The following is a 23,743-nucleotide window of genomic DNA, read 5'->3' as shown; positions in this document are numbered from 1 at the left end:
AAAAATCGCCCATCCCTACTGCCGCCACCTGGAGGCCAATCATTCAAGTTAAGAGAGGCTGCAATTCTTTACTCAGCCATGCTGCTCAGCGTTTCAAGAAAAGAAAGATTGTGGCATGGGCGGAGATTCGTGGGGGGGGGGGGGGCGTGGGGGCATTGCCCCTCCGCCCTAGTGTCAAAGGTGAAGTTAACTAATCTAATGTATATATGCATATATGAATTGACATCATCATCATCGTGCCCCCCCTCCCCAGATTTCCAAGTCTTCTATCTCCACCTATGGATTGTGACTCTGGTATAATGATCAGTGCGCTTCCCCTGTCTTCAAGAGGTCCTGGGTTCATTTCACAGTGGAGACAACAAACTTTTCTTTCCCAAGTTCACCTCTACTTTACTCCAGAAAACCTCCTGATTTAACGTTGATATAAATTTTTTTTTTGCTAATTTTCAGGAAAGTTTACGAATGCAATGGACTACACTCAGTGTCTGAGTCTCCTATAGGCAAATAGAGCATGTGCCCAGGGTCCGCAAATTTTGAACCCAAAAAAGTAGCTGCCTTTAGAAGACATTAATGCCTCTTTCTCCCTTGTTTTGTAGAATTTCCCCACTTTCAAATCTTATTGAATTTAGAAAGTGCAAAATGAGTAAAGATTATCGCATACGTCAAAATTTATTTTGATTATAATATTGTTTTACGCTTAGGCTCCAGAACCGGGGAGGTGGGGTGTGCTGACGTTTTTGAGTCTCTCCCCCCTCCCCCCAATTCTGTGAGTTGAGTGAATTTCCCCAATAATTCATGAATATACAATGCAATGCAACACTCCCCCCTCCTGCATATGAGTATATGGACGACAACAACTTTCATTCTCCCTCAATGTTGTCCTCAACGCAATAATAATACTCTGTAACTATATGCTTCAAAGAATACTACAAATAGAAAAGGGGCCCAATGAATTCCTGGTTGCCGAGGACAGAACAGATGAAGAACAGCCCCCAAATGAGATCGCTCTGATGCTGTGTGACTAATAGAGGGGGCATCAAATCAGGGGTAACTGCAAAAAATAATTGCTGAAAAATTTGGAAGAAATGTTTCAGCTGTAAAGTTCGAACAATGAATGAAATTATTGAATTAACTAATTCGCAGAAAGAACAGAAATTTTTATGCATATACCAAGACCGTAGTGAGAAGGGAGATTCATTCCCCCTCCGTCCAATATGACAGAAAATAATTGATGCACATGGAATAACATATGATGCAATCTACTGTTTTATTACTTTGATCCTCCTCTGAAATGTCAGTTGTGCTTGAAAAAATGTCTGACCACGACCCTGACACATATGGCAATACAAATTTGCGAGTTTTCTCTCTAAGTTCATTGGTGCGGCTTGGGCTGCAAATAGAAATGATAATTTACTACCCGGGGAGTATGTATTTTGTATTGAACAATACTAAAATAAAGGATTCACTGGTAAATTAATCGGCAGGGTAGAAGGGAGCCGTAGATATGGCCCCTAATGATTGTTAGAGTGAATCACCACAGGAAAATTATTGATAGTGCAAAAGAGCCATTGGTGCATGATCCCCAGGGTAAGGAAGCTGTGGTTGTCAAAAAACTTACTTGAAATTAAAAAAAGGAGGCGTTTTTTGTTTTTGCTAAAGTCCTTATTTTAGAACCCACCAAAACCCTGGATGAGAAGGGATGAGGGTTGCCTGCATGTGTTCGTTAGCCTCTTTACGATCACGACCGTAATATTACTTCCAAACACCAGTGGAATAAATTCAACCAAGTTCTCTGGGGTTTCACCATCGTGAAGCTTGATTTAGTAACCCTATTATCTACGGAAATTGTTTTTTCTTTCTCTACTTTCTTTATGTGTTATATTTTATACTATATACACGTGTAAGGGCGAAAAAGAACACGTAGAGTGAGGATGAAAAGAGGGCTCCGCAAATTTGTACTAGGTTACCAGATTTATCGCCGATTCGTTAAATAGAGGTAATCCAAATTTCTTGCCAAAACCTCCTACGTGAAGTGGTTAATGAGGGACAAGTTTCATATTTTTCATGAAATATCCATAAAGTGATGGAATTTTAAACTAAAGGCATTTTGTCAAACTCAAAATAAACTACGTATTTAATGTTATTCAAATATGTTTTACCCCCACCAAATACTTTTCCACCCTTTCCGTGCCTGTTTATGTTCGGCCCTGTCCATATAATCATGGTACTCAAAGGCGAATTTATGGTTTTCGTCCTGTGGATTGCACAAATTTTGCCGCCCTTCCCCCGTTATGGTCTAATTTTCGACAACCCTATCCTCAAATTTGCTGACCCGGGTAAAAACTCGTTAAGCTCTCGCAAAGCTCACTTAAACTCCACCCTAGTAAATACGCGTCTGTCTCTACGTTACTCACATGCTAGCGCACTTTCCTGGTCACTCTTTTGGTCTTTCGGTACTCTTTGGTCACTCCCATTGCATTTTACAGGTCATTCCAGTACTCATGCAGTCCCTAGACCACTGATTTATTCGCCTATTGGTCCATCACTCTTTATGCTACTCTTTTGACCAGTCACAGACCTGCACCCTTGCTCTCTCTCTTTGTGTCATTCATCAGATTCTCTAGGCCACTCTCTGATTTGGTCCCTGGCCCTCTAAGTAACTGTTTTGGTTACTCAACTGATCTAGTTTGCAGCACACCAACTCCAATGAAAAAGTCTCTCCGCAGAGAGCAGGCAGGCCTACAACACGATACTGACAAAACATGAAAATCCAAGCATTTCCGTCTTTACTTCATGGAAAATGGAAGCCAGATGGCAGCATGAACACGAAACTCGACAACATAAATACCTAAGGGCCAAGCATACACTCAGAACACACATTCTGGCATGTGCCGATTCGTTAGAAATTCCGTAGAGGAATGTGTACGAGATGCATGTTCGGTTAAAAGTAGTAGCACATCAACTCCGGTGATATCGATATACTGCAGTTTAATATCGATGCAGTTGGGGGGGGGGGGGTGAAGGCGTCATCTATCGGTGGTCATCCCAGTCTGGGTAGGTAAAGAACTTGTTCCCTATTGTTCTGGATAATTTCTCACAAGTTCTTGAAATGATCAGAGGATGAATCAATCTTCAGGACTTCACAAATTTATTTACAGGAAAAACAGCGATTTACAATTTTTCACAAATGACATTCTCGCATTGAGGCTAAAGCAACAACAACCACTCCCCTTTCTCATGTGATGACATCACTTTTATGGACTCATCGGATGTTCTAGAAAAAGAAAGTTCGAGATGATTCTCTATTTATAAAATTCTGGTTCCCAACAAGCGGCGTTTCAGTCCTAGCCGGATAAACCTTGCAGATCGTTCTAGACAAATAGAATGATTTCTCTCTCTTCTTTTCCTCATGCCTCTGTTAACTTGAGGGGTCCTTAACAAATTACGTTACCGATATTTTTCGTAACACTATGTTCTTTCCCCGGATCGAAACCGTGGACCCGGATGGTAACCTTCATGGTGGAAGACTAGCATCTTACCACTGCACCACTAGGCCACTTCGTTCGCTAACCTGGTTCTTCACTATATAGGTAAATTTTGGTCACTCGTGACTTGTTCCCTCGCTAGATCTAGGTCTAGCGAGGGAAGGTCATGCGATTAACCAAGAGAGAGAGAGAGGTCCAAATCTCTCTCTTGGTTAATCGCATGCTTGCACACGCTTTTGGTCATTCCCATGCTCAAACATTCTCTTGGTCTCTTTTTGTCACTCACTGATCTGGTCACTCACTTTTCTGGTCATTCGCATGCTTACACACGGTTGCCTTGGTCACGCTCATGTTTGCGAAATATCTACGTCAATATTATGCTCATTCACTGACTTCAGAGCCGCAACTAGAAGATTGGTTAGCAGGGGCAAGGATGCATTTTAGGGCCCCCTTGTAATGTTGAAAGTGGGGTAAAAGTGTGAAATTTGCTCCCCTTCTGGTTTAGCGCCCGGGAAGGCAGAATCACCTGCTCCCTTTAGTTGCGGCCCTGACTGACTTGACATCCCCCCCCCCTCTTCCTATAGGCAGAGGCTGATTTATGCTTTCACCGCCTGTAAACTGCAAAAATTTCGCCGCCCCCTCTCTTTCTCCTTCCATTCTACTAATTTCATTTTTCTTGACCACTCATTCATTCCTCACATCTACTACTAAACCACACATGCACCTCGAAAAAAAAATACTGCCGAAGCGTGTATACATTTCTCACGTCTGCAGCCCCTTCCTGTAAATACACCTTTGATGATCCCCCCCTCCTCCCCCCATGGAGGTGGCTGATAGGGGGCCCCAGGAGGAATTTATTTATATTTTTTTCTTTTTAACTTTGCCATCATAATTTTATCTTTACTGAGACAATGAAAAATCTCATCCTAGGATCAGCTCCAGGGTATGGGGTTCTGTTTGTAAACGTTATTCTTATAGTTACGATTCACAAAATAATATATGTAAAAGCAACTCTTGTTGTTAGCCAGTGACTGAAGCGCGTGTGTAAAGGCAGATAATAAAAAAAGTTATCGATCGGGGGGGGGGGGAAATTAAGATTAGATAAAGTAGAATATTTCTCTGGGAGTTTCTCAAGTCATGATTAATCCAATACTGAAAGATAACCGACAGAACACAATGGGGAAGATACAAAGCAATAATTCTGAATAATGAATAAAAACAAGTTCACGAAAACATTGAGTCAGGTATATTATTTCGTAACCTCGGTGATCAACAAGGGACCCACCCTCTCCCTTTCCCCCTGGATACCTGGACACGGAGGGGCTTAGAAAATGATTTTCGTCGGGACACCACGTAAATGGAGATACGGGGGGGGGGGGGGGGGGAACATAAGGGCAGCGTCAATATCGAAGGTGACTGATCTATTTTTATGAACTGACATCATCATCATCATGCCTCCCCCAGCCCTCATCATCGCGTCCCCTCCATTTTTATGAACTACCATCGTCATCATCATGCCTCCTCCATTTTTATAAATTCACATCATCATCATCATCCTCATGTTTTCCCAGTCATCGTACCTCCCCCCCCCCCCATTTTTATGAATTAACATCATCGTCATGCCCCCCAGCCATTATCATTGTCCCCCTCCCATTTTTATAAACAGACATCATCATGCCCCCCATCCAGCCTTTCGAGTCTATTTCCGCCTATGGGAGGTGCACCCCCCCCCCCCGCGGATAAATATGTTTATTAATGGAGATATTAAGTTAACTAGATGAGTAAGATTGATATCCGAGCCCGGGATGGTAATCATCCTCCGAAGTCCGATCAGTCAACAGTATAGTCTAGGTTTTATAACATGTTTTCTTCAACGCTTATTGGCCAAGAAGGATGATTATTTGAAAGCCAAGCTTAAAAATATTCACGCAACTCTTACAACGTTAAACACTTATAACATAAATGAGAAGTCGTAAAAATTGTAAACTTTTTGTTGGACTTCATCGTGACAGTTTTTAACTGTGATCAATTTCATTCAACAACTTATTGTGCTAGTCAAGTTAGTTGGGTTGCATAATTAGAATCAAAAGCCTTTGCACAACCATGGTTCCCCCTTCTTCTATTTAGGGCAGGGCTCTTAGACTGAGATCTTTGGCTTCCCTCTAAGCCAGACTTTTTCATGGGCCGTGAATTATAACTATAGTGAATTTATAGCATGAAAAAAAAAATGATGATTGTCCCGGGCCCCAGGGCTAGAGTTGTGTCAGCCTCACTAATATGGGAGGCCATGGATGCAGGGCCGTCTTAAGAGCCCCATGCCCCCTTCCCCCGGGCCAAGCGATTTTGAGGCCCTTCCAGGCAAATTTACATGCATACTCCTCAAACATTTCAACTATATCTCATTTTTGCAAGTCCCATTTCTTATCTTGTAAAGTTCTTGGATTGTCACGACTTACCAGACGTTTCAAATGCCCCCAAAAGTATAAAATCGCATGAATTAAGATCCGGAGATCGGGGAGGCCGTAGATTAGGGAAGTCCTGGCTGATGACACGTTCTTCTGTAAAATGTGTTTTCAGAATATTCTTACCACAAACTGCAATGGGTGGAGGACCTCCGTCTTGCATAAAGATCGTGTCTGCAAGGCAGTGACGTACTTGAAGAGTCCGAACAGTTTCATTCTATAACAGCAATGCATATCGCTTCCCGGTGATCGAACATGTCACTGGACCTGTAGAACGTAACTTCTCGTAGTGACTTCAAGTAGTGACCGAGAATAAATGATGCAGTAAATCCACACCGTCACTTTTGGTGAATGCAACAGAACCTCTAAGATAGCGTCCGGATTTCCTGGCAGTGCCGCCTTAACGCATGGGCCCAATCAAGCACGGCCTTGGGGCCTAAAGAGAATAGGGGCCTCAAAAACCTCAGAAAAATGACAAGTAGTTGAATTTTTCGAGAATTTTTCTGGTAGGGCCTCAGAAAAATCACTTGGCCCGGGGGCTCATGATGCTCTTAAAGCGGCCCTGTTTCCTGGTTCCCAAATTCAGCAGTTGTGGATATTGATTGCACCATCCAAGGGGAAAATGTGCTTTGCCTGTCCAGAGGATATTCGAAGGCTATTCTGAATCGACCTCAACGTGAGCTAGAAACTGCAGTGAGAACCGGAGTCGAGCGTCATAATCATGTGGAAGCGATCGTTGCACAAGTTAGAGTTCGTACACGTTTGCTGCCTGGCAGTCGAGTGGTTAGGGAGCTAGCTTCTCACTGTGCAGGTCTGCGTTCGGGCATGGATGTTTACTAACACTAACAAATTCCCTGAACGGATCATGCTGATCCCTTTGGGAATACGTGAGGATCACGTTATAATATCGGAGGATATTCCGCATGATCTTATGGACAGTTGAACATGGCCTATCCAACGCCTGTGCTACACGCCTGACACTAGTGCTACTACGAGAATTTGAAGCTCTAACCTTTTCGCCCTGTAGCGAAACCTCCTGTACTACGTCTATAGACACGGGTTTTCTTTCTCTTCAAGGACAAACAGTCAACGATCCTGTAATTTCAAATTTCGTGATCGTACTCCGAAGGTTTTTAACATTCATTGGACCTTTTCGAATCCTCTTCCAAGTCCGATATTTCCGTGGAGCAGTTACTACGCAATTGCTGTTTTGGTAAAACAATTTGACCAAGAAAGCGCGATCTCGTAAACTTGTCGTCATTGTGAGCAGCAAACACATTGAGGAACAAGATCTCCGCGAATGTTTCTAGGTTTTACAACAGCTGCTGCGTGGCATCACATAAATTTACAGACATAACAATATATCACGTAATAATCACGTAATATATAATTACGTGACATCACATAATTTACATAAATTTACCTGTTTACTACAGGTATTCAAAGCGGAACGCCCGCATGTGCAACTAATTTTCCCCCTGAAATAAATTCCTATCACTTCATGAAGTCCTCCACAAAATTTCACACAATTTTTTTTCTGATGATTGGTTTCGAACTTAGGCTACTTTACAATAGGGTCTTTTAATTATGGACGCCTTGTAATAAAAAAATAATCTTTTGCTTTTTGCCGATTTCCACTTAAAGTTATACCATTGTTATCCAGTTGCAAAAATCCAAGGTTTTGTTGTCACGTTTGGTGAATTTGGCAGGATTTGGAAGTGACGTAATCAATTTTTTAAGCGTTATCAAAAACTGGAAACACATTTCTATATTAGTTTCTTACAAGGAATCACGTGTGTAAAAAAATTATTGGGCGGTCGATAGTTACCGCCCTGTAGCCACCCTGTCCCCATCAACACTCAAAAAAATCTCTCTCTCTCTCACACACACACACATCCCCATCCACCCTGTCCTCATCAACACTCAAAAAATTTTCTCTCTCTCACACACACACATACACGTCCCCATAAACCCTGTTGCCATCAACACTCAAAATTCTCTAAGAACACCGCGTGATAGAGTGTGGCTCTCTCGCATAGAGTATGGTTTCAGTGGTCCCTCTGAAAAGAACAACTCCCGATAGATAAGGTTTGGTTCCCGTGATCTCTCGTGACCTAGAAATCGATAGAATATGGTTTCCGTGGTCCCTCTGCCACGAACACCTCCCGATAGATAAGGTATGTGGTTCCCGTGACATCTCGTCACCTAGAAATCGATAGAATATGGTTTTCGTGGTCCTTTTGCTAAAAACACCACGTGGTAGTTAGGGTATGGTTTTCTCGTATAGAATATGGTTTCCGTGGTCCCTCTGACACTAACACCTCCCGATAGATAAGGTATGTGTTTCCCGTGACCTCGAAATCGATAGAATATGGTTTTCGTGGTCCTTTTGCTAAAAACACCACGTGATAGTTAGGATATGGTTCTTTCGTATAGAATATGGTTTCCGTGGTCCCTCTGCCACGAACACCTCCCGATAGATAAGGTTTGGTTCCCGTGATCTCTCGTGACCTACAAATCGATAGAACATGGTTTTCGTGGTCCTTTTGCTAAAAACACCACGTGATAGTTAGGGTGTGGTTCTCTCGTATAGAATATGGTTTCCATGGTACCTCTGTCACGAACACCTCCCGATATATGTTATGTGGTTCCCGTGATCTCTCGTGACCTAGAAATCGATAGAATATGGTTTTCGTGGTCCTTTTGCTAAAATCACCACATGATTGTTAGGGTATGGTTCTCTCGTATAGAATATGGTTTCCGTGGTCCCTCTGACACGAACACCTCCCGATAGATAATGGTATGTGGTTCCCGTGATATCTCGTGACCTAGAAATCGATAGAATATGGTTTTCGTGGTCCTTTTGCTAAAAACACGTGGTAGTTAGGGTATGGTTCTCTCGTATAGAATATGGTTTCCGTGGTCCCTCTGACACGAACACCTCCCGATAGATAAGGTATGGTTCCCGTGATCTCTCGTGACCTAGAAATCGATAGAATATGGTTTCCGTGGTCCTTTTGCTAAAAACACCACGTGGTAGTTAGGGTATGGTTCTCTCGTATAGAATATGGTTTCCGTGGTCCTTCTGACCCGAACACCTCCCGATAGATAAGGTATGGTTCCCGTGATCTCTCGTGACCTAGAAATCGATTGAATATGGTTTTGTGGTCCTTTTGCTAAAAACACCACGTGATAGTTAGGGTATGGTTCTCTCGTATAGAATATGGTTTCCGTGGTACCTCTGTCACGAACACCTCCCGTTAGATAAGGTATGGTTCCCGTGATCTCTCGTGACCTCGAAATCGATAGAATATAGTTTTCGTGGTCCTTCTACTAAGATAAGGTATGGTTCCCGTGATCTCTCGTGACCTAGATAAGGTATGTGGTTCCCGTGATATCTTGACCTCGAAATCGATAGAATATGCTTTTCGTGGTCCTTTTGCGAAGACCACGTGATAGTTAGGTTATGGTTCTCTCGTATAGAATATGGTTTCCGTGGTCCCTCTGCCACGAACACCTCCCGATGGATAAGGTATGGTTCCCGTGATCTCTCGTGACCTCGAAATCGAGAGAATATAGTTTTCGTGGTCCTTCTACTAAGGTATGGTTCCCGTGATCTCTCGTGACCTTGAAATCGATAAAATATGGTGGTCGTGGTCCTTTTGCTAAGTATACTACGTGATCTCTCGTGACCTTGAAATCGATAAAATCGGTCCTTGAATCGGTCCCTCTGATACGATCACCTCTTGATAAATAGCGGGTATGGAGCTATTCGACCCTCTGCAATATCCTACGTGATAGGATATGGTTCACGTGGTTCCTCTGATGTGAACACCTGTTGATAGATAGGGTATGGTTTCCGTGGTCGTTTTGCTACGAACACTACGTAGAGTGCGGTTCTAAATGCGTGGTCAATGAGGTGTAGATGGATCATTGATCATTTTTGTCACACCACGGTCATTTTCAGCATTAAGAGAGTGGCAGTCTCTCGAATCTGACCTCATTGGCACTAGATTCGGGGATTTATCTCGTTTCACCCTGCCAAGTTTCGTACTGGGCAGGACTGTAGCGTCAGATTTACTAAACATCTTATACACCCGTAAGGGTGGGTCAGGGATGCATCATTGAGATTATCATATAGAAATTATGAAAATTCAATGAATTATCTCGCATTGGAGGCAATATTGCATATTTCGCTTGGGGGGGGGGGGTGATTATCCCATCACCACCTCCCCCCAATAGATCCATGCTTGACCGAGACCTCATATCAATCCAGCTCAGGCCAGATATTTCAAACAATGTTTACCCAGTAATAAGACTACAAATCCGTGTACAGATGCCCCCCACCCACTTATTCCGTTTCGCGAAATATTCTCGTCAGGCGAAATCTCTGCGCGTTAAATATACTCGTAACTAAAGAAACGGCGTGGGAAACAATCTCACAAATGAAGGACCGGAATCTATCAAAATGAAGATCGATCTGAAGTTGGCTTCTCGTCAACTAAGGAGAAGGGGGTGGTGGAGGAGAGACAGAGAATTAAAATAGATGTTTACACGAACTTCGAAGCTAGTAATGGGGGCGGAATGTCAATAAAGAGAAGTGAAGTGAGCGAAAGAAATTGTGTTTAGCTAGTGGAGTTTGTCTCTATAACGGCAGTAAACTAGAAGATGGACTTGCCCTAATGTACATCCTGAGGTGGTAGTCCAACACTTCTAAAAATCGGAACGAAATGGCCGTCCGGGCTTGAAAGCGAGAATGAATGTGGCCATCCAGGCACACGAACGTCTGTTCAAACTGGAACGAAGGTGGCCAGTCACGAAAAAAGAATGCAAGTGGCTGTTCAGGCTTGAAAACTGGAGTGCCGTCTAGGCCCAGAGAACGAAAGTGTCCGTCCAGAAACGAAGCGTTGTTTTTATTGCTTCAAATTATTGGTTACAGTGGGGCTTCATTTCTTTGAAAAAAAAAATCATTTAAATCATAATTGTTTTAATTTTTCGTTTCGAGAAGCTTAACAATCGGAAAAATATTTGGAGCAACTGATAATACATACTTCCATGTTGATTCCTAGACCATGGCAACAAGTGGCAAGACATTTAATTTTATTTTGTACTAGCTGTTACCCGCGGCTAGGTTATTGATAATTATAATTTATGTATATTATGTATGTATATTTATGTATAATTATGTATTGTCTCTGTCAGAATACCGGGATTTACTATTATCCGCTAGGGAGGGGGGTTCAGATGTGGCAGTGATTCCAGTGCTGCCAAGGGGTAGTAGGGGATATAGGAGTAGGATCCACCAATTTAATATAGGCCTGAAGGACATTTGCTCCTCACTTGGGGTCACGTTCTTGGAGCTTCCCGCATTTACCGATAGGTGGCTTCGTTCGGATGGGATCCATCTAAATAAGAGAGGGGTCTGGGAGGTTTACGATAGTCTTAGGTCAGGTTTTTTACTCCCAGACCACGTAGTCGGGAATGCGGGTTAGTTAATGATAATCACAACAGTACTGACTTGAAATTACCCACCTCTGACTTGGATGGCTTCTCGATTGACAACAAACCACCGGGCAAATTAAAATGTGTGTTAATAAATGCCAAGAGCTTGGGTAATAAGAAAGATTTTTTAGAAACTATGATAGTTGTGGAGGGCTTGGATCTTATAGCCATTACAGAATCTTGGGCAAACGATGGGGATGAATCTTTCTTACACATCTCAGGATACGATACTTTTTTGAGAAATAGATCTGATAGGAAAGGGGGTGGAGTGTTGATATACGTGAAATCCTGTTTGAAGGCTAGAGAGTGTAACGTGCAGAGAAGTGATATTGAAACCATATGGGTTGAACTTGAGAACAAAAGACGTCATAAGCTTATTGTTGGGGTTTGTTACAATCCACCGAATAGGGATCAAAACTATATCGCCAAAATGCATGATGAAATTTCCTACATGTGTAAGCGACAGAGGGTTCTCATACTAGGGGATTTCAATTACCCGGGTATTGATTGGGAGAACCTTTCATCTGGAAATCAGTATGAAAGAGACTTTCTTAAGTTGGTGCTCGATAATTTTTTGTATCAGCATGTATTAGAAGCCACAAGGGGTACTGCTATTTTGGATTTAGTTCTTACTAGTTCTGAGGATCTAGTTGAACATGTTTCGGTGGGGGAAGAGTTTTCTTCCAGTGATCATCGTATCGTCAGATTTCACTGTAACTTTTCCTCGGGTAAGGTTGATAACAAAAGACTGGTTCCTTGTTTTCGGAGAACTAACTTTGATGTTTTGAGAGGAAGGTTAGCGGAAGTTTTCAAAGACCGGTTGGAATCAGTAGGGGTGGTAAGTCAATGGGAAGAATTTAGTACGAAGCTGTCCTCTGTTTTGCACGACGTCATACCCTTTGTTCGAAAAAAGCGTGTTTGTACATCACACCCTCTATGGTTCACGGATAGCGTGCGGAACCTTTATCTTGAAAAGAAAAGAGCATTCAGAGAGTATAAAAGTGGACGTGGTGACCTATCATTGTTTACTGATAAAAGAAGACTGTTGAAGAAAGCGATAAGGGATAGTAAAAAGGAAGTTGAATCTAGGTTGGCAGATAACATTGGCGCTGACCCAAAATCATTTTTTCGATACGTCAATAATGGATGTAAGGGGACAGTTGGTCCCCTCTCGATAGGAGGCTCTAAGGTAGAGAGCAATGCAGGCATGTGTAGTGCTTTCAATGACTTTTTCGCGTCGGTTTTTAATGGAGATAATGATATTCGATATACGGGTGTTGCATGGGGTAATAAAACCCTCAACGATATTCAAGTAGAAGACGTGGAGGTCCTAAATCTTCTAAGAAATGTATGTGCAAGCAAAGCACCAGGACCAGATGATATCTATCCCAGGGTTCTCAGGGAAGGTGCTAATGAATTGTTGGGGCCAGTCGCACAGATATACAGGAGTAGTGTTGCTGAGGGTATCGTCCCGAGAGATTGGAAACTGGCTAACGTTGTTCCGATATTTAAGAAGGGTAGTAGAGAAGTGGTGTCTAATTATCGTCCAGTGAGTTTGACGAGCTCCCTCTCGAAAATTTTGGAAATTATCATCAAAAGGCAGTTTGTGAAGTGGATAGACGAGAATAATGTATTGTCGGATAATCAGCATGGGTTCAGGAAGGGGAAGTCATGTGTAACTAACCTCCTTTGCTTCTATGATTACGTGACTAAGGCTTTGGGTAAGAGCAAAAATGTCGACGTTGTTTACCTTGATTTCCAGAAGGCATTCGATCGGGTACAACATGGCAAACTCTTGAAGCGTTTACACGAGATTGGAATAGGGGGCAACTTGCTGAATTGGATAGAATCGTGGTTAAGAGATAGGTCGCAACGAGTTATGGTGAACGGGGAATTCTCTGGTTGGACAGACGTCACAAGTGGAGTTCCTCAGGGAAGTGTCCTTGGCCCCATACTTTTTTCACTTTTTATCGACAAACTCGATCAGGGTATCGATGGAATTACTAGCAAATTCGCAGATGATGTGAAGCTAATGGGGGTAATCGGGAATGAAAGCGATAGGGAGTTGCTCCAGACCAACTTAGACAAGATTGCAGCATGGGCAAATGAATGGAGCATGACGTTTAGCGTAGATAAGTGCATGGTCGCTCATTTTGGTTCGAACAACCCACGGTTCTCCTACGAGTTGAATGGTGTCACTATCCCGGATGCAACTAGAGTCACCGATTTGGGAATTCTCATTGACGAGCGACTTAAGTTTTCTGAACATTGTTCAGCGGTTGTCAAAAAAGCGAATAGAATGCTTGGTCTCATTTTCAAAAAGGTCTCTTCGCGTTCTCCTAAAGTCATTCTTCCGCTTTTTCGAGGCTTAGTTCGTCCTGGACTGGAGTATGCGGTAAGGTTTTGGAGACCATACCTACAGAGGGACATAGACTTGATTGAAGGGGTGCAGAGAAGAGCTACGCGTGTCCTTATTGGCACACAGGGCTTGAGTTATGAAGAGAGACTTCATTTTTTGAATATGTTTACATTGGATGAACGCAGGTGTCGAGGAGATATGATCGAAGTGTTCAAAATTTTCAATGGGATAGATAGGATGGACCATGAACTTTTAGTACACCGCCAATCAACCGCTTTTACAAGGGGACACCAGTATCGATTGGTGAGGGACAATGCAAGGTTATGGTGTCGCAGGGAATTTTTCTCTAATAGGGTTGTTAATAAATGGAATAGCTTACCCCCGGAGGTAGTAAATTGTAACACAATTGACACGTTTAAAAAGAAATACGATAAACATGTTGGGGTAAATCGAGAAGCTATCCATTCTTAGAATAAGACAACCATAAGTATTCTTTATGGGCATTGTATAATATTTTATCATGTGTATATATTGTTTATAATTTGTGTTAATTGCATTTTTAATGGGGTTGCTGTATTTTTGAAACATATGACATCCATATTTTTATGGGCATCTTTTTATCAGCCACCTCGTTGGGCATTTTGCCTGTTGTGGCGTTGTATTTGTATTTGTATTTGTATTTATATATAATTTTGTTTTGGGATAAATTCAAATTTTACCGTAACAACTCATTGTGTAGTCACCGAAAGGAGGGATGTGAGGGGTTTCCTATCCCCGGTGATTTACCCCTCTCATTAGATGTGGCCCGCGTAACTTTACGAAAATATTGATATGGACCCTTCGGATGTAAAACGTTGAAGACATACGTAATGCCAGCGGCATCAAAAATTTAAAGTAATAAAATCAGGTATGCGTTTTCTTCGGGATGTTACGCAGTTAACAGATGTTTTCAAGAATATTTAGAATTTCAAGAATTTATAAATTTTACTATCTCAAATATTACTTGAAGCAGTCGTTTTTACTGACTCTATTACTCCTTGTTTCACTCACACCTACTAACAGTCTGGGGTTCTGACTACCTTTAACCCTATAGTCAGCCGACCTCCATAAGAGAATAATTAGAATCACCACAACTTCACTACACCATCAATACAACTTCATCTTGGAATACTTACATTGTCAATTATATTTCTATGAATCTATTCTCGTATTCAAAGGTCAGTTCTCTTTGCCTTTACATCTCGATCTCCAGATTAAATAATATGTATTCACTTCTGTTACCTCATAAAACAATGTTGAAGAAACATTTTACTTATCTCAAAATTTTACAATACATTAAAACCAGAAATCACTCGCAATACGAATTTAACATCCTTTAAAAAATGTGTCAAGCAATACATGTTGATAGTAGAGAAAATTTGTTTTAATGTTTTTCTGTTGCTCAATGCGTAATTCTTAAATAACGTAACAGTTTAATTTGATTACATGCTGCATCTAGTTGTTTTTGCTTTGATTCCAACATCCAAAAAATATATATAGTTCAGACGTGACATGTAGAACTGTTTTTAAATTGTTGTTTTTTGTTGCCATGAATTTTAATTTTAATTTGAATAATTTGAATTTTTTTTAGTTGAATATTCTGCTTTTCCATACTAATTTTTACTTGCATTTACCAGAATGGGTAATTTTTTTGATTGACTCCTTGGTAAATTTTTCTCATATATATATATATATTTTTTTTTGTATTGTTATATGATAGTGAATTTGATTTGAATTATGGATGTAATTAATATTCGGTCTGCTCAGAGAAAAAAAAAAATAAAGAAATGAATAAAATTTACATAATAACAATGAACTAAATTTTTTTTTTAAATTCAGACCGAAAACTGGTTTAAACCCCCATCGTCACCAGTTGCTCTTGACGTCACAAAACCGAAAGATTATGGCGCGATTACTACTGCGAACGAACAATGATAATTTTTCGCTGTCCTATGGCCAATACGGTCTTTCGTGATAAATAAGTGACGCAATCAATTATTATTTATTATTATCACCTGCGAGAACAAAAGGTACTTGTGATAATAAAAATCTTTAAAAATCAATAAAAGTTGGCGAAATCAACAAAACAGTCCTTTTACTGAACAAGAAAAGAATACCAACAGACATTGAAAGGAATATTCATTCGTTGCCAAAAAAAAAATGAAGGTTTTAATCGTATTGATGGCGTGTGTGGCCTTGTCGGCGGCCAAGGTAAGTCCCATTTAAAAATTCTGATATAATTTCATTAATCATGACCGGTCTTGAACTTTTTACGGTCTGTCTCTGCGGCAATTGTATGCATTTCCAAAGGGGGAGGCCGCCAGGGTTTAGTCTGTAGGCCTTGGAACTGACTTCTTTTCCTTTATTTTTTTGCTCTATATATTCACTAGAAAATCAATATAGATAGCTTCGTGAACGTTTTGGTTTGCAGGTACGCCATAAAACCTGGCTTAGGTGATTTTTCTGTATGTTTGTCAATGAGGCGAAGACATACTATTATTATAGTAGATTACATACAACCTCTGACAATAAAGTTCGGTGAATAGTCCTGACCCATTAACGTAGAAGAAATGTTAATGAAAGTTACCTTACTGTCCTTCGAAACTGTCCTTCCGAACTTCATTGTCAGTGGTTGTATTATTACAGTGGAATCCCGTTTTAACGAATACCGATGTAACAAAAATCTCATTTTAACAAACAGTTTACGAATCCTCCAGATAAGTTTACATAGGAACAATGCAAAAAACCTGGAATTCCTTTATAACGACCTTTCGTTATAACGAAGTGATTTCTTCGGTCTCTTGGAGTTCACTATAACGGGATTCAACTGTATTCATATGAAGCATTCCTAAATTGACAGAATTTTAAGTTACAGTCTTATTAAGCAAATAAAGTCAAAATGAAATACGCAATTAATATTTTAACACTGTTTAATTAGAGCTAATTGAAATAAAGCAGGCTTACTCATCCGCCATCTGTGAATGAAAGTGTGAAGTCAATATGATCGTTACAGCCAATCACTGTTGCCTATCCCCTGCTTCTTTTTTTTTTAAAACCTTCACCACAACATCAATTGTAGCGGCAAACATGTTCTTTGCTTAAAGATGGACGATGAGTCCGCTTTAATTTACAGGTGCTTCAGGGTTTATTGCTCTCAATAATTTGCGGCATAGTGCAACACCCCACCCAGAGATATCTCCAATGTGGTATTACATTGTGCGGGCTGATCCGTGCCACATCGGCTCAATTTCAGCCCTGTGTCCAGTGCCGTCTTAACGCAAGGGCCCAAAGATTAGAAGATGACGTGGATGGGAAATCATTGAAGTGCGAGCGAAGAATATTTTGCATAAGTGGATAATTTGCCTCGTTGAAATTACGTTTAGGGGCGAGTTTGTAGGAGCCTCAAGATGAGAGGGCCTCACAAAAATGAAAAGTGGTCGAAATTTTCGAGAATTTTCCTGGTAGGGCCTCAAAAACATCACTTGACACGGGGACCCATGATGCTCTTAAGACGGCCTTCCCTGTGTCGCATGTAAGAAGGGAAAAACATCAGGGCAGTAAGACAGGACTAGACCTATCTCGTTGCCAATATTTCTTCAAGTCCAGCTGTCACGTAATTTGAGTGAATTGCAATCCACCTAAGTCAAAGGGAGGTCGGAAGTGTTCCGAACCTCTGGGCGCTCGTCTTTGGCATTAACGCGCAGATCATGCAATGAAAGCATTCGCAATTGGTTGTTCCGTAATTTGTACGGTGTTGCGAACGATTCTTGAGCTGTTTTCACTGGACCCATCTGGAATCGGTTTTTTCAACGAACACAAAGAAAAGAAAGGAACACAAAGGAAGTTTGTGTACCCACGAGCGGATTAGAACTGCTGCAGGGGGTCGTGCGTTGCAGGATCGGCACGCTAGTGTATACGCGCCTTTATGTAGGAAATCTAGATTTGTGAATCAATGCCGGGTTTGCTCTGACCCGTGCCACAAATGTCGTGGGCGCCGAGCACCCCGAATTCCGACGATGCCAGTCCATGAGATTATCTTCCATCTCCTGTGTTTGTCTTATTTGTTTTGTGCAACGCGCCCAATCTTGCGCGATCGTGCTTATCCGGCAGAGAAATTCCACACAATACATTCATAGTTTGAACTTAGAGACAAAACATTTTTCTCTATACATAGATACATAGATACATTTTCTTCATGCATAGATTAAAAAAAAGTAACTACATTACTCGGTAGTAAATTACTAAATTACTTCAAAAACGTAAAACCCGTTAGTTTGGGAAGAGATGATGGCAGTGGTGTAGGCAAATTGCATGACAAGTTCGCGTATTGTCCGCATTATCATTCTTTTCACTATTTATTCTGCATTATGTAAAATCCAATTCTATGATCCTTCTAAAACATTTAATTTGTTTTCATGTGTGTGGCCACTTTATGCAATATAATGTTCACTTAGGTACTTGTCTACGTTCACAGCCTCGATGCATCCCCATTGGGCAATCATCTACGATAAGCTGTGTTGGATTCGCGTGTATATGAAATTGAACTACTGCATCAATGCATCTGGTGTGTCCAGGGGCTGCTATCTCTTATTTTAGATCGAAATTGAGAAACCGGCTGATTGAGTGGATATTTTTTTTAGTTTTTTTTTGGTGTAATGTAAATATCGTAGGGCTGATTACTCTGTAGAGATTTTTTTTTTTTTTCAATGGAAGACCAACTAGGCTTTTGGCGCTCGTTGTTGTGATGCTCGTCTACCATGAAGGTTTCCGTCAGGTCCGGGGGTTCCATCCTGAGGGAAACATAGGTAACGAGTTCTTTTCCAACGAACCTGAGGTGACCACCGATAGATAGCGAATTCGTTTCCAATCCAACTCTATCGATAGTAAATTGCTGTATGACGTAAGCAAATTTTTAGCCATTTTTGACCCCCCCCCCTTGTCAGCAAAAGTCAACAAATCGGAAACGCCCTACCCCCCCCCCCCTTGTTAGCAAAATTTCGTCATTAGCTCTGCCCCTCTGAATCCTAACTCATAGTTTCATAAAGGGTGGTTGATGACGTAAGCATTATCCAAACCCCCCTTCCCCCTTGTCATCAAAAGTCAGCAAATCGGAACCCCCCCCCCCCCCCCATCGACGATGAAGCAATACTTGAACGGCCCCTTTGTGCTATGACCGGAGTTGATGTGCGTTAAAGTAGCTTTTATTTTAGGAGGGAAATTTAAAAACCACCGGCTTTTAATTCGTACAGAACATATGGATCCACAGCACAGGCGTGAACATGGCCCCCACATCCTGGAGTGGGGCCCCTCGGGCTGGAATCTTTTGCGGGCCCCCGGTCAGACTTTTTACGGGCCCCCTTCTGTAGTTAATTTATAGCGTGAAAAAGCAAAAAATGATGAGAACTGTCCCGAGCCCCAGGGCTAGAGCCCTGTCCCCCCCCACAAGGGGGGGGCATGGGCGTGAATCCATGGGGTGGGGGGAGAGTTGCGCCTCACAAGAACCAGAAATATAATGAATATACAGTAAAACCTCTCTTTTGCGGGCACTGCAGAAAGTAAAAGTTCGTCAGTAAAAGGTGGGTAACTTCATCTGAGAGGTAACCGTTAAGAGGGGTTTTACTATAACGTTTTTGTCTCGTAAAATACGGGATGTACACTCATCTTACATATTTTTTACTTCCACTAATTCACCTTCCCCCGACGTATAGCCCTGGATTTGCCTGCCACAGTGTTTCAAGATCTTCACTTGATGTGTAATTGCTTATATTTTGTAGATGAGTCGCTATCGGATTATAATTATTGCATGTTTTTTAATATAATTTCAGCCGTACGACTGGCAGAAATGGTTGTCGAAGAACGGCAAATCGTCGGCGAGCGGCGGCTCCGATGTTGCCGTTTCATCAACGGGTAAAGGCGGAAAGGGCGGCAAAGGTGGATTCGACTGGACCAAGTTCTTGTCCAACTCTTACATTCCAAGCGACGTATTCGAAATGGCACCAGCAGGCAAAGGCGGATATGACTGGAAGCAGTGGCTGTCAAACTCTTACATCCCCAGCGATGTCCTCAACTCGTACATTCCAAGTGACGTGATGGCTGCCCCGAAGAAGGTCAAGCCGTCGAAGAAACCTTCAGGTGGATCAGCAAAGAGCAAGAAACCATCCGGAAAGAAGGGCAAGTACGACTGGAGCAAGTGGCTGTCCAAACGCAGCAGCGTCGGTACGTCGGGTTCGTCCGCTACATCAGAATCCACCGCCACAAGCGTTTCTGCATCCGCAAGCAAAGGTAAAGGCGGTTACGACTGGCAGAAGTGGCTGTCGAAATCCGGAGGAAAAGGTGGATACGACTGGAAGAAATGGCTGTCCAAATCAAGCGCGAGCGGAAGCGAAGCCGGCAGCGACGTCGACTCGTCCTCAGGAGGAAGCGGCGGCAGCGAACAAGAGTCCACAGGCACCACGGCCAAACAAGGCGGCAAGGGAGGTTACGACTGGAAGAAATGGCTTTCGAAATCCAACCGGAAGAGCGATGTCGGTACCAGCGACGTCTCCGGAACCAGTGACGTAGGATCGACCTCAGACGGCGGGAGTGACGTCTCGTCTCAGACCAGCAGCGGTGGAAAGGGAGGATACGACTGGAAGAAGTGGATCTCGAATGGCAACTCCATCCCGTCAAGCATCCAGGACAAGTACAGCTTCTCGACGTTCGATTGGCAGTCCTATCTACCAAGTGGCGTGTAAATGAAAAAGAAAAATTTGATCGATATTGACTTGACTGTGGAGGGGGAAAAAAATTGCTTTTAATTTTTTATTACTATATATGCATATTTTTATCTGAAACCTTGTAGATAGATCTTCCATTAAAAACAATTAAAAAATATTTTGCATCTATTTTTTGTGTGTGGTGTGGTTGCAATTCCCAAACAGTATACCGAGAGATATTTTTAGAGATAATATTACAGATTCTCGTTTTAACGGACTTACACCATTGAGCTTAGAAATAAACAGGGCTTTGTCCAAAATCAATGAGTCCGGCAGTTTGGAGTATCGAAATAATAGGATATATGGAGTATCGAAATAATAGGATATATGGAGTAAGAATAATATCAGGAGAATAGGATAATAATAATAGCTATAAGGATAATAACAAGAGATATAAGGATAATAACAAGAGATATAAGGATAATAACAAGAGATATAAGGATAATAATAAGAGATATAAGGATAATATAAGGAGTATAGGATATAGGTAATAAATCAAGATAGCGATATAAGACGCAGGTGCTGCAAGATACAGCAAAAGTATAAGTACATTATAACGACAGTTCACAACCAGAGGGAAAATTGTCGTTATAACGCACTTGCCGTTAACCAATTTTAGTTTTTTTGCTCTGTATAAATGGGGGAAGAAAACAAAAAAACTTGATAAATTTACCTTTCTTTTTTTCTTTCCATTTCGAACCACTTTTGTTGAAATATGCATCTAGAGTTAACTGTTTAGGCATACACAATGTAGATTGTATAACAAAATTCTTCACTTTGTGCGATGCAGCAGTTTCTGCAACCGAAGTATTCATTGCACTACAAAAATGGCCTATAACACTTAAATTCAGAGAAAATTATCAAGACTTGTTTGACCTGTGTTTTTGGAAAATTCGAACAAGGTGGGAGGGGGAGGGAAATAAAAAGGATGTCAAAACCAGAGGTCATGCCCCACCTGCCCAACCAACACACCTACAGGTGAAATTTTGTGTTTTCCACCTCCTAGAAAGAGAACAAGAAGATAAGATACAGCAGTGGTGTCTTATCTATGGAGATGTACTGACATGCGCCGTTTATAAACACACATGAATAGGATGAAGAGATTTTTTTTAAAAATGCCACTCTTTTTTTCCAGTCTCCATTTTATATATAATACTTAAAGAAACGGGGAAGGAAAATATTCTTTTTGAGAATTCTCGTTGTCGTTATAGCGAATATGTGTCCGGACTTTCATTCAGAAATAACTCGCTACAGGCGGATATTTTTGTATCTTTAACATTAGCTCTTTGACAATCACTTGCGAATTACTCGTAATATAGAGATTCTCGTTTTAACGGACTTTTACTGTATTCAAAATTCTCAAGGGTGCGTCAAATGTAAAAAAGTTGATGTTCCTTATATACAGGGTGTCTCAGAAACAGGGCCGTCTTAAAAGCATCATGGGCCCCGGGCCAAGTGGCTTTTCTGAGGCCCTACCAGATAAATTCTAGAAAATTTTAACTAGATCTCGTTTTCGTGAGGCCCCCGGGCCGTGCCCGGGTGGGCCCATGCGTTTAGACGGCACTGCCCATAAATTCGTAGATATTTTAAAAATTGAAGCGTAAATAGTATATTTGAATGCTGTTTGCAGAAAAAGTTTTTTTTTGTTTGATACAGAAGAAATTAGCTTGGATTTTTGTCGATAGAGGGGCCCTGCATGAAAGCAAATCACTGGAAATATGCAAATCGGAGTCCTATAACAAGCAGGATGTACACCTGACAGCTCATTTCTGAATATTCACGTTACTGGCACTTAAATAAGGTTTTCATTGTGATACTGACATTGGTGGATAGAGCACTATTAGTGAAGCAGTTTTACCTCAGCCCCGAAACGCCGGCTAAAGATTTACGAATGTTTCGGGTACAGAAGAGATTGAGAAAAGGTTCAAGGCCCAATCACTACTGCCGGACTGACGTACAACTCCCTGTATTGATAAAAATTCGAACTAATTTTTGAGCCACATCCGAATATACCAATTCATTCAATTTTTATGAACTTTTAAACTATTCGCAAATTTATGGGACATCGTGTAATTTCCAGTATTATACTGTATGCACAAAATGCAGGGCTGGAAGTAGAAGTGGGGATGGAGGCAAAAAAAGCAGTATGCGCCCCGGGCAGTATTCTTGAAAGAGATAAAAACCAAAAATTGTTACAAAACGGTTTTTCAACGGTGACTTTTTCAGTGGTAGAAGGGGTGAATGAATGAATGAAGGGGCGGTAAAATTACGTTTGCCTGCTCACCCGCTCCCGTGAGAGGTAACGCAATAGCAGAGGCTCAAATCCAGTACATTTACCACAGCACAGCTACCATATTGTGGACACAGGTGAATCTGTGGGGGGCAAAGGAGACAAAAGTTGATTATTCAATACCTCTTAGCATAAGCGAATACAGGCTTTTCGTACGGGGAGGGGGGAATCGACCTTCACCCTTTCACCTATGCTAGTAATACAAATTTTTTGGGAAACGGAGGCGGCCGCCCTCTTCCTAATTCCGCCTATGCTAGATAGCTAGTATATGTAGTAGAACCTCTCGGTAACGGAGACTCGCAGGAAACCAAATTTTTTTTTTTCTCATTAACGGGGAGTGCTCGTTCAAGGAGATTCAACTGTGCATGGGTCCTTACATCGTGGAACAAGGCTCTTAGGCTGAGATATTTGGTGGGGCCCCTCTATGTTGAATTTATGACGTGGGGAAAAAAATGTTGAGATAATCCCGGGCCGAAGCCCTGTCAATCCCACCCTTGTGAGGGCCGTGAGTCGGTGATGATCTGGGCTATCTGCTTTGCTTAATCATGCAGGCCTCCTATGGACACGAGGCACCGGAACATGTTGTAAGGTATTCCGAGTCACTGCCCCCCCCCACATCCTGGAACAACCCCCCTCCCCATGCCATACTTTTTTTACAGGTTCTTCTATACTACTACTAAACCACACACGGATCTCGTCCATACATGGGCGGAGATACGGTGGGGGGAGGGGGCAAAGCGTTAAAGATAGAGCCGACTGATCCAATGTATATGCGTATATATGATTTGACATCATCATCGTGCCCCCCCCCCCAGACTTTCACGCCTATCTCCGCCTATGGGTCTATATTC

At 41.8% G+C, this 23,743-nt stretch overlaps 1 protein-coding gene across 1 annotated transcript; it reads left to right on the top strand.

Annotated features, from left to right (window-relative positions):
- Window positions 1-15,949: 15,949 nt before the first annotated feature.
- LOC149069538 (uncharacterized) lies at window positions 15,950-20,720 on the top strand. Its single transcript, XM_089250215.1, has 2 exons — window positions 15,950-16,058; window positions 19,673-20,720. The coding sequence occupies exons 1-2, from the start codon at window positions 16,008-16,010 to the stop codon at window positions 20,579-20,581; spliced, it is 960 nt and encodes a 319-aa protein (XP_089106341.1). The 5' UTR covers window positions 15,950-16,007; the 3' UTR covers window positions 20,582-20,720.
- Window positions 20,721-23,743: the final 3,023 nt, after the last annotated feature.

Source organism: Pholcus phalangioides, unplaced genomic scaffold, assembly GCF_987345545.1.
Source record: "Pholcus phalangioides strain wild (caught in Gottingen) unplaced genomic scaffold, Ppha-v1.0 ptg000022l_1, whole genome shotgun sequence".
Taxonomy (NCBI): domain Eukaryota; kingdom Metazoa; phylum Arthropoda; class Arachnida; order Araneae; family Pholcidae; genus Pholcus; species Pholcus phalangioides.
The sequence above is the reverse complement of the archived record's forward strand: the minus strand, read 5'-3'. Positions and strand labels throughout refer to the sequence as shown.